The sequence below is a fragment of the Trichoderma gamsii genome (assembly GCF_001481775.2).
Source record: "Trichoderma gamsii strain T6085 chromosome Unknown Scaffold_22.2, whole genome shotgun sequence".
NCBI lineage: Eukaryota > Fungi > Ascomycota > Sordariomycetes > Hypocreales > Hypocreaceae > Trichoderma > Trichoderma gamsii.
This window is the reverse complement of record NW_020171359.1, coordinates 108,956-120,737: the sequence shown is the minus strand read 5'-3', so window position 1 is coordinate 120,737 and position 11,782 is coordinate 108,956. Positions and strand designations below refer to the sequence as shown.

At 46.3% G+C, this 11,782-nt stretch overlaps 3 protein-coding genes across 3 annotated transcripts; 1 reads left to right on the top strand and 2 right to left on the bottom strand.

Annotated features, from left to right (window-relative positions):
- Positions 1-455: 455 nt before the first annotated feature.
- TGAM01_v206461 (hypothetical protein) lies at positions 456-2,350 on the bottom strand (the record flags this gene model as incomplete). Its single annotated transcript, XM_018801770.1, has 6 exons — positions 456-772; positions 831-1,373; positions 1,428-1,856; positions 1,927-1,969; positions 2,046-2,142; positions 2,226-2,350. The coding sequence occupies 6 exons, from the start codon at positions 2,348-2,350 to the stop codon at positions 456-458; spliced, it is 1,554 nt and encodes a 517-aa protein (XP_018665085.1).
- An 863-nt stretch (positions 2,351-3,213) lies between these two features.
- Positions 3,214-4,185, top strand: TGAM01_v206460 (hypothetical protein; the record flags this gene model as incomplete). Its single annotated transcript, XM_018801771.1, has 1 exon — positions 3,214-4,185. The coding sequence occupies one exon, from the start codon at positions 3,214-3,216 to the stop codon at positions 4,183-4,185; it is 972 nt and encodes a 323-aa protein (XP_018665086.1).
- A 355-nt stretch (positions 4,186-4,540) lies between these two features.
- On the bottom strand, positions 4,541-11,221 carry TGAM01_v206459 (hypothetical protein; the record flags this gene model as incomplete). Its single annotated transcript, XM_024549872.1, has 5 exons — positions 4,541-7,006; positions 7,086-7,342; positions 7,427-7,528; positions 7,600-8,509; positions 8,690-11,221. The coding sequence occupies 5 exons, from the start codon at positions 11,219-11,221 to the stop codon at positions 4,541-4,543; spliced, it is 6,267 nt and encodes a 2,088-aa protein (XP_024405346.1).
- Positions 11,222-11,782: the final 561 nt, after the last annotated feature.

Sequence of the window (11,782 nt, the reverse complement as noted above, 5' to 3'; positions counted from 1 at the left end):
TTTAAGACTTTTGTGAAGATTGTCATCTTCAGCGTTTCAAACCCGCCTCAATGCTGAATATGTAATCTCTAGGCAGCAGATATGAGGTGAGTTGGAGATTGTTTTGGTAAAATATTTGCCATAGATCAAGTTATGCTACTTTATGTTGACCCGCACATTGAGTTAGAATTCGCATTGTCGCTAGTCGTATATCTCTTCTATCGCTTTTTCGCTTTCATGCGGAGCGCGAGTAAAGAATTGACGAAACATGATACCAGTTGATACACAGCTGAGAAAACAAGAAGAGTAGGGTTGAAATTCACTAAGTGCTCTTTTTACTTCGAAAAAAAAAATGATCTTTTCTCTCTAGTTTTCCTTTCTCTATATACAATGATATACAAGGAGAAAAAAAAAAGTAAATATGCCGCCATAAAGCTAGCGTTCCCCGTAACCAAGATGGCATATCTTTATTTTCCCTAAGCTCGTACAAGACCAAGGCCTCCCTTCTTCAGGTTGGGAATAAATCCATTGATTGCGTCGGTTCCAAAGCTGTTGATGTTCATGGTATCCTCTGTTCTCATCATCTGTCTAGCCCGAATATGATCTACAACAGTTCGCTGTTGAGGAGAAAGGTCGACCTGGTACGCCGTGTCTGGATTCTGACCGAGCTTCTCCAGCATGCTTGAGCGATCTTCGGGTTTAACCGGCTCAAAGGCGTTGCTGCAAAACTCGAGTGTCTTTGAGAGTTCTGCCTGGCATAGCTTGCTATCCACATCTGCTGTCCCTTGAATCACTATGAGAGAGATTAGTATGCGAGATCTTTGCGTGAACATGAGGCAGGAGTTATTCACCAGGCCTGAAAAAGGCAAACGCGCGGTCAAAGTTGTCTTCATCGAAATCGCTTAGCACCGGCTCATTTTGAGCTCGAATCTGCCTATAGGCACTCAGGACTACCAGCAAGAAGCGGACGTAGCTATCGGCAACTTTCTTGGAATGCCAGTCGGCTGCATCTTCTTCGGAGCAATCTCCCCTGATTGAAGCCGCAATAGTAGTGGCTGCAGACAGGCCACCGACAAACGCCAAGTGAACGCCAGAAGAAAAGTATGGGTCGATGAAGCAGCCAGCATCTCCAGCGATTCGGGCATAGGGAATAGCGTAGCCTGAAGCGCTGTACGAATAATCCGAAGCAGATTTGATGTCTGTGATAAGCTCTCCATTCTCCATGAGCTTGCTGAGATCAGGCGCCAGCTCCTTGAGACAGTTTAAGTAAAATGTCTTGGAGTCAGGAGAGCCCATCTGCGACTTTCTCTCTGCAGACATCTTCTGATTCATGACGACGCCAACGGAGACAGTGCCGTTGTGCAATGGGATGAGCCACGCCCAGCCGCTTTCATCTTACTTGATAGTCAGTTATTGGAACTTCTCAAAATAAGACTGCGAGTACAAACCTTGCAATGCTTCAAAAAATGGGGAATTTTCTCTTGGTGTTCCCTTTCCATAGGCACCTGCGCCTTTCCAGTAACCCCAATTAGCAACATTCTTCAAACCTTGGTTGTATCTACGATTCTTCAAGTGTTTTGTGCTGAGCAATCCCACACGACCACTTGCGTCGACAATGTAGTCAAATTTGATCTCATGAGTAGTGTTGTCATCCTTGCGCAAGTAGGTTGCTGAAACAGGTCGGCCAGGATACTCGTGAGGCAGTTCACCTGAGCCCTTGTATGGAGCGTCAACGAAGTTAATCTTCTTGATTTGAACACCGTCAAATGCTTTCGCGCCGCTCTTTGCAGCGTGTTTGAACAGCAAGTGATCTGCTTCTGACCGAACTACGTTCCAAGCGTAATTTTCAGGGCCACCTGCAGCGAGGAAATCTGTATCTATATTGCGCACAGACAAGTCAGCATTCGATATCGGCGTCCAATGTGATGGTGATGCGTATATACTTACATCCTTCGCGCTTTCTTGGGTTCAGCTTGAAAGCTGCGCCAACCTGTAATTCAACAGGAGTGTTAGACCGAAATTCAACTTTCACTTTAGAGTCATCTGTTAGCTCAGGTAAAACTTACCTTCTTTGTAAATCCATAATTGTCAAACTCTGAGTCTACATCAATGAATCTGAGAAAGTGGCGCATCGATGCCAGCATACTCTCTCCAATATGGTATCTAGAACCGATTAGTGGCTTGTTCTAACTGTTTCTATATCTAGATAATCTTTCTGCTTCTTAAGAAATAGAGGGTTTGCCTACCGTGGAAACTTATCAGCCTCCAAGATGACCGTGTCAATGCCCTCCCTAGCCAAAGCCGAGGCAGCGTACGAACCAGCTGGGCCGCCGCCAACGACGAGAACCGTGCACTTTTCGGGAATCGCCATCTTTCTAGCAAATGTTGTTTACTCGTCTTGAAATTGAACAAGTCGGGATGGGCTTATTATTATTTCATGCATGCATACATTGTACATGACCAAATAGAATCTATTTGTAAACTTTTCATCGAATAACTACTATTTACGCGACAGCAAAAAGATCATACAAGTTATCGTGTGATATGAAATTATGCCCGATCAAGCAATAGAGACGTTGTGCAGGGATGAAAGCCTTGCTTATGTGGGATTACTCTTGTAAGTCAGGTACCCGCAACATGTCGGGATATTATGGAAAGCCAAGCAATATTTGTCGGCACGTAACAGACTAGATCAATACGCAAATCCTGATTCTAGTTAAAATTGGAAAAATCGCCGCAAACGTAGGCAGCTACGCCACAACAAATGAGACAATGGGGAGAAATTGGATTTCCTTATTGGTAGACACGATCGCCTTGGCTTAGATAGCGCATATTGCTCTCGTGTCATATAAGCACCGATGGACTGCTTCCTTTCGGCAATGCGTTGGGATGGAGCTGATCAAAGATACCATTATCTTAATGAAACAATTAGTTAATTGTAATAATTTAGTGAAAAACTGCGACTACCATTATTTATTTCCAAACCTGGCCTGGACATTACCAAGTAAAGCATCACTCTTCTCCCTCGTAGAAAACAGCTTAGTTATTGCTCCCCTTAAAAATATCGCTTCCGATACCGTGTTGCCGCAAACTCTTGCCGAAGCAATTGATTGATCCAATTCAGCGTGCGACTATCAAATATATATACACTATCCTACAATTGCAACCTCACGAGTGCCACTTGAGTCCCTCTATTGCACCACCAAATTTGGTGACAGTCTACAAACAATCACAATGGCTCCTGGAAAAGTCTCTTCCCCTCCTCCCTATTCACCTCCCACAAAAGGGCTCCTGTCGTATCTGCCAGCATCATGGGTCCCCTACGCCGAGCTCATTCGAATTGATAAACCGCATGGCATCTACATGATCTTATACCCATACATTCTGGGTACCCTATATGCGGCTAAGATTGCATCAGCTCCGCTGCCTTTACCTCTGGTCATTAATCGTATCATCCAACTTACGATATGGACCTTTTTTCTCCGAAGCGCTGGCTGTGCTTGGAACGACAACATCGACCAAGATTATGATAGACAGACGGCTCGGTGCAGAAACAGGCCGATAGCACGCGGCGCAATCTCAACTTTTCAAGGGCACGTTTATACCACTGCGCTGATCGCTCTCGGCTTCCTGTCCTTGCAAGAGTTTCCTTTCGAGTCCAAGGCGTCTGCTGCTGTAGCTGTCGTGTTGGCATGCATCTACCCTTTTGGAAAACGATTCACACATTTTGCCCAAGTTCCTCTGGGGGCAACGTTATCTTGCGCTATTGTTTTGGCACCCTATTCCGTGGGCGTGGATCCTCTCTCCGAAGCGAACATTCTTCCAACGGCTAGCCTTGTCGCCTGTATCATCATGCTTGTCATGTTCTACGATGTGGTTTATGCACGCGCAGATACGGCCGACGATTTGAAGTCCGGGGTTAAAGGCATGGCGGTTCTCTTCCGCAATTGGATGACAACGTTGCTTCTGTCTCTCATTACTGGGATCACAGCGCTTCTCTTCGTTGCAGGACAATCTACTAGAATGAGTGCCTTATTCTTCCAACTGTCTGTTACGGGCCCGGCTGTCTGCCTTCTCACCATGATTACTCTTCTATCTAATAACTCCAAGAGCTATGCGTGGTACGCCGGCAAGTGCTATGTTTTAGCTATTGCCAGCTTGCTAGGTGGTTTCGCTGTGGAATATTACAAGACACTCGTGTACTAAGGTAGGATAAGTGGCTGAATTGTAGAAAGACGATCATGATGGGATTGTATTATTAGACGCTTCCAGATATTAGAACGGATTCGGTGTGACAATGGGCCTTAGAAACTTGTTGACTGTACTACCAATATCGAGAAGAAAGCAAGAAGAAAATGAATAAAAATAAGCCATTATCAATGATCGCATCTTGACTGCCACTTCTCGTGAGCAGTTCTCATGGTACTCATTCTAATAAGCTTACCGATGCACCACGAATTGGAGAAAGGTCAAACTAATGATAATCTGATGTTTTTGACTAGACCGAAATTGCATTTATCAAGCATTCAAGCTAGCTATATATAACAAATAATTTACACCCCTAACTCAACCAAGCAATATCCTTTGCGGTAGGCCTTCTAAGAATATTAAGCAGATCACAATGTAAGCCCTTTTCAGTTAACAAGTAGTGCAGCCGAATAGCAGTCATAGGTGTTCCTCCAAGATCGAACAGCGTCAGATCAGGCGTGATCTCTGTCAAAGGTATTCCCAGCGCCTCAGAGAAAATGCCACAAACTTCGGCAATTCTACTCTTGAAAGTCGGCATAGCCAACAGGGGATTGATATGCTTAACAGCTTGGAACGAAGAAAGGATCTCAGCTGGTGCTAAGTCAGAGACAAGACCCTTGATTACTATAGGCATGTAGGAAATAATAGCTGCCATCTGCGAAGGAGAGATATTGGAAGCATCGTACTCGATTCCACAGTGCAATCCGTCCTGCTGTTCACTGAACTCCAGCTGCAGTGGGAACTTGGCTCCTCGGGCTCGGATAGGTTTGCTTGAGACTTGAGCTCCGGGTATCTTGAGAGAGTGCTCCAAGGCATCTGACTGCCAGTGATAAATCACCATGACATCAAAGAGAGACTTTTTATCTTTTGCCAACTGTAGAATCTCAGCGTAAGGTATCTGGTTTTCAGTTGCAAGATTGACCTCTGTTGTAATGTCATTAATGAGGCGCGTAGAGTCGGCCATGTTACTTTCATTGAAAGCAAAGCGCACTGGAAGTCGGTCAAGGAATAACCCCATTAAGCTCCCCGATCCAGGCTCGTCTCTACTCATATATGGAATACCGAGCGTAATATCGGTGTTACCGAACACCGCTGAAACTGTCAGTGCGGTTGTAGCCAGGGCTAGCCGTTGAGAAAAGCCCGCACTATCTGCGGTTGGTATAACGAAAGATTGGTAGCCGGGTATTTCGGTGTCAAGAACCTGAGTCTCAAGGCTATCAGAAAACTCAATAGATTGGATGCCCTCAACTCTGGTCTTCCAGAACTCGCGTTTAGCTGTTAATTCAGGCGTGGCAGGCAGCTTGCTATTTTGCTGAAGCCATTGAGTCCATTCAATATAGTTACCCTTGTGAGAACTTGCATCTCCATTCAGTTTATCGGTAGTGATACCATTAATTGCTGACTGGTACTCTTCACTGACTTCTTGCAGCAAAATGGCAAGTGAGGCTTTGTCTGTGATTATATGATGAGTGATGAGTGAAAGTGAAGTCGTCATTTTCGAATTCTCATCTTCCTGGCTCCAGATGACCACCCTGATCAGTTGATCGTTGGCTAGATCAAATGGCTTGTCAATCAGCGACTGTAATTCATTGGAATCTAACGCGCCTCCAGTGAAAAACAGCGGTTCAGTAACTTCGTCGCTGATCAAGCGGAACAATAGCCCATTTTCGAGGACATAGCGGGCTCGAAGAATGGGATGTTTCCGGATCACGGAGACCACAGCCTGCTTAAGCAATGTAGCGTCCACATCGCCTTCAATGATGAACTGAAATGCGGTGTTGAGAAGAGATTTAGTGGTTGTCACGGTATGCCAGACATATAACTCTTCTTCCAACTCTGATGGTGCTTGGGGTGCAGCCAGACTCGTTGGGGTAGATAGGTTGGATAAGAAGGATCTGAAAGTGGTGAGTCCATCTTCTAGATCTCCTTGAGATTTGTATCCATCAATGGCTTGCGCGAGGCCGGATAAGACTCTTTCTCTGATCAAGAGTGGCATGGGGATGTGATAGCCAATAGACTCAGAGATCAACCGAGCTGCCTTAATAGCCAATAGAGAGTTTCCGCCAATAGCCAAAAAGTCATCGTCTCTCGTAATGCGTACTTTACTATCGTCTTCAAAGTTGAGAATTTGGCTCCAGACTTCTGCAATGATCTTCTCAGTCGGTGTCGATGGAGCATCTCCCTGGTCTTTATACTCGGTAGCCAACAACTGAAGTGCTTTCCGGTCAATCTTGAGGTTTGATGACTGCGGCAGAGACTCAAACGCCATCACTTGAGCAGGACAAGCATAAGCCGGTAGCAATGTCTTCAGTTTCCGAGAAACTGCCGAAGTATCAACAGTGCTTGGTGTAATAAAGGCAACAATGCGGATACCGTCAACGACAATGGCAGCGGCACGTTGTATGGCGGAATCAGCTCGTACCAGAGCTCTTTCAATCTCCTCCATTTCGATTCGGAACCCTCGCACTTTCACTTGATTGTCAATGCGACCCATATAGGCGACCTTCATGTCTTCTGTCCAACAACCCAAGTCTCCGGTCTTATACATAAATTTGCCAGGAGAAAAAGGGTTTGGCAAAAACGCGGCCTTGGTTTGGTTAGGCAGATTCCGGTATCCACGTGTCATTTGCTCTCCAGAAAGATAGATCTCTCCGGTAATTCCTGGAGGAACAAGACACTGATGGTGGTCCAGAAGGTAAAGATCCAAATGAGGGACGGCTTTACCGATGGTTACTTTGTCACCAGGAAGAAGCTCAGTTCCAGTTGAGATAGGAGCGCACTATTCACAAAAAGTTAGTTGAACCACAACTTTATCTCATGAAAGCGATTGAAAGCTCGTATGGCATTGATATTCTTACCTCACTTGGTCCGTAAAAGTTGAATAGGCGCTTGTGTGACCACGCATCAGCAAGACTTTGAGGCACAGCTTCTCCAGCAAGACCAATAGTGTCAAGATTTGGATACTCTTCCGGCGACAAAGCTGCCAGAAGCGAAGGGGTAGAATGCGCTGCGTCAACACGCTTAAGATGACCCAGCGGATCATTAGGGTCCTTTAAGACCAGTGTACCGCCATAGCAAATTGTACCAAAGATTTCAACCAGAACCACGTCAAAACCTATTTTACAAGAGGAAAAGAAACACTCGATCAGCCAATTGATCTTTCATACTAACAAGTTCATCTTTGCTATGCAAAACTCACCTAGAGCGTAGACTTGGCCATTGCGACGACCAGGCCCGGAGAAGAGACGAGTGGGCTCATGGTCGATAACCATGAGAAGACTGTGATTATGCAACGCAACACCTACATCACGCAGTTAGCCCTGATGCACCAATTACCCGCAAGTGGCTTGTCGTATCTAATGGAGTTCATACCTTTCGGGATGCCGGTGCTTCCTGAGGTGAAAACAAGGTAGATGACGTCCTTTGGCTTTGAGATGGTCTCGAGTTGTTGGGGCTCAGCCTTGCAGGACGCAACAAACTCCTCCGAGACTATGATGTGCTTCTCTGATGTGTTCTGGATTACTCGTGCACAGTTTTCATTCGCAGCAATATAAACCGAAGCGCCACTCTGTTCGGTGATGATTTTGATGCGTGCTTCTGGTAGATTAACATCAATGGCACAACAAATGCAGCCTGCTTTAAGCACTGCTAAGATTGCCACAACCCAGTGAAGAGAGCCATCGGTGAGAATGCCAACAACGCTCCCTGGCTTCGTGATAGATCGCAGATGGTTAGCCAACTTGTTGGCAGCCTCGTCTAGTTCCCGATAAGTCATTGAACCGCGCGTCGACTCCAGAGCTCGCAAATCTGGCCATTTCGCTGCAGAAGCCTCAAAGGCGTCTTTGATGGTGTCATAACCTTGATAGTTGCCAACTCGGCCTCGTGGCGGATTCAATAAGCCATGTCTTTCTTCACCTGTAATAATCTTATCGCGAACATCCTGGATCAGAGTATTCTTGTTATCCAGTAGCCCTTGTATCGCACTCTTGAAGTGGCTTAAAAGGCCAGTGATACTCCGCTCAGTATATCGCAAGCCATCATATAGAATACGGGCGCGAAGGCTGCCATCGTCTTCTGCTTCAAGTAGCAAAGAGATGCCAAACTCCATCATGTCTTCGCGTTCGATGCTCCAGGGCTCTGGGAGTGCCTCACAAGTTCCTCCCAGAGTCGGCAGATCGTATTCCATGACCACAATGGTCTGGAGTGCATTGGCTATTCTATCTGCTGGCAATTTAGCCACAGTCTTATCAGAAGACCATTGGAACTCCAGCATCTTTAGAAGCTGGCTCTGTGTAGCTGAAAGCATTTCCGCAACAGTCTGTTCCTCCTGAAACTCCAATGGGAATGGCAATGTGTTCAGGAGTGGTCCAGCTACTCGATCGACATTCATTGTATCAATGTTTCTTCCGGAAAAGACCGCGCCAAATGCCACCCGATCAGTGAAGCTGTAGTTTGACAGCACCAGGCCCCATGCTGCGTAGATCATTGTTGCCGGTGTAATTCTCCGAAGACGTGCTTTAGTTTCCAAACCCTCTGGTGTGAAGCCAAGGTTCACTTGGAGGCTTTTGGACCAATCAGCGGCCGGTGTATCAGCGGGAGGCCTTGGTAGAGTCAGCTGTGGCTGCGTTAAACTATCCTCCAGGAGCGCATCCCAAAATGCGTTGCCTTGGGCATCTTCCTGCAGCCGCGCTTGAGTATTGGCAATGTTAATGAACTGTGGAGGATCCGGGAGAGATTTTCCATCCAAGGCCAGTCGAAGCTCGTCTAATATCACACTGAACGACCATCCATCTGCTATACTATGGTGTACAAGGGATAAGAGCGTAGAGCCGACGTTAGGAACAGTGATGAGTCGGTAAGCAGAGATGGGCACGAATGTATCTCCGTGCTCAATGTACGAGATTTTCTTGCGCATCTCCTGGGAACGGGCCTGGATAACGCTCTGCAGCTGATCTTTTGTGGTCTCTTCATTGCTCCAGTCAAGGTTAAGCTCTGGATGCACCTCTTGTAACTGATCTTTCAGATTAAATGTGGTGCGGAAAATTGAGTGCCGCTCAATGACGCGGCGCCATGCAGACTGGAATCTGCTTCCACTCAGCGATTTTCCTGTATGAGGTAGAGAGATTCGTAGTAACATATAATTCACAGTAGGATTTCGAAGTCCTGCTTGAATCATCTTGGCTTGGAGGGTTGACAGGGGCCCTGACGTAGGAGTCTGCGCTTGATCCTCTGCATATCCTTCTTCCTCGTCAAGTTTTTCAATCGCATCATGAATGGCAGCTAGATCCGGGAGATCAAAGAGCATGCTGAGTCGCAGATGGAAACCTTTTGTTCGTAAAAAAGATAATACTTTCAGTCCTGCTAGTGAGTTTCCACCCAGTTCTGCAAAGGAACTGTTATCTGTTATGTCTGATAGAGGAATTGACGTAGCAAAGGAGAGCGCGGCTTTCAATACATCCATCTTTGAACCGGTATCAGAAATGCCTTGCAATGAACCACCATCCACCGCTTGCGAGCTTTCAGCGTCCAACAATCCTTGCAGAGCTCGATTGTCCGCTTTGCCGTTGGGAGTAAGAGGCAGGAATTCTACTGTGCGAATCAAATCTGGTATAATAAAGGCGTCGTATTCCTGAGACAGGGTCTTTCTCAAAGCAACGCCATCAACGGTTTCAGGCGTCACAAACGCCACTAGCCGGCCGCGATACATGAAAGCCGTAGCCGCCATGACATTGGGGCTGTTGCTGAGCATGGGAATCACCTGGGCATCAAGGTTTATAAGAAATCCACGGTTCTTGACAAAGCTGTCTTTTCGACCAGCGAATTCCAGTCCGTGGTCTGTGAATCGGCCAAAGTCTCCAGTTCGATAGATTCTTTCGCCTTGCCAGAACACAAACTTTTCGGCTGTGAGCGCTTCATTTTCGTAATAACCTCTGGCCAAGCCTGGGCCGGTTAAGCAGATTTCTCCGTAATCAGACTCGGTTTCTCCATCAAGCAACAATATACGTCCATTCGACATTGGACGTCCCAGAGTAATAGGCTTATCTGCATGGAGGCGTGCCACGAGCGAAGCAATGGTAGTTTCTGTTGGCCCATAGAAATTGTAGATGGCAGAGGTCGGCAAAGTTTCTGCCCATTTGCGAACCAACGCGATGGGCGGCGCTTCTCCACCAAGCACAATAGTCCGCAGCTTGGAACAAGTTGTAGGATCTTGTATCGTTTGTAGGACAGATGGTGTGCACGCTATAATAGTACAAAGCGTCACAGTATGCAAGAAATCAGACGTGGTTGCAATTCTCAGCTCAGCACCATTGCAGAGAGTCGACATAATGGCCCCAGTAGCAGCGTCGAAAGCAGGCGAGAATATGAGCATGACAGTGTCGTCGGGTGTTGCGTTCAGATTAAAGGGAGTCTCCTCTCCGCCTTGCTGCACATAGTTCAAAAGTGCGCTGTGCGGAATCATGACGCCTTTTGGCGTAGAGGTTGTGCCTGAAGTGAAAATAATGTAGGCCAGATCAGCAGACTGGATTTTTTTCCACGGGCGGTCCTCATTCCTTTGCCAGTGTCGCGATATGTCTGACGCAAAGGCTGCCTCAATCTGGGTATGCGAAACCTCTTCATATTCAGGATATTCGTCTGTGCAAGTGTTTAAAACAACTCGGGCGGATACTCGCTTCAATGTTGACTGGATTCGATCTTCGCTCCAAGATTCTATATCAATAGGGATATAGGAGGCACCAGCCTTAAGAACGCCCAAGAAGCAGGCTACCATTTCCGGGCCTCTCTGCGCCAGAACAGGAATTTTATCTCCATGTTTAACCTGCTTCTCGGACAAAAGCCATGCAATATGAGTTGCTGCGTTATCAAGCTCTGAGTATGTGACTGTTCTGTTTCCAAACGAGATGGCAATGTGGTTTGGCTGCCTCTGTGCCCACTGCTCGACAAGATCACATACTGTTGTAGGGTTCGTGATTGCTTGATCAGTGGAACCCGCCATCTTGTCTGTTGGTTCAGTGTGACTTCAGAAAGAACCAGGAAAGTACTAAAATGAAAGACAACGACAGAGTCGTGTAAATGGAGAATGGGATTGCAGGTCAGAAAGAATATATCGGTTATCTACAATACAAGCACGAGTCACAAAGCAATACAGTCAATTATAGAACACCCCGTGGACAACTATGAGTTCCATATCCATATTTTACCGATAATAAGTCAGCCATATTGGGCTTACTCGAAGCTAGCTGCCGCATTTAAATTGCCCAGGAGCCAATTCGCTAGTGCTGTGCCATAATCGAAATCATGAAATACCGCATCGTGCATGCCAGACTCCCGATCCAGTTACTTTATTTTATCATTAACAGGGTTATTATTATTTTTATTACTTGTATAGCCAAATAGTGTATTGTACTTAGAAATGTATCCTATTTACAATTATCTTTCATCGTAGACATGACTGTTTTCAACATTCACACCGTGGTCAAGCTACTCTATCGGCGAGTTACCTCTTCTAGTAACACTTTCGGCGACTATTCCGCAGGCTTCCCGTCTTACACGATGG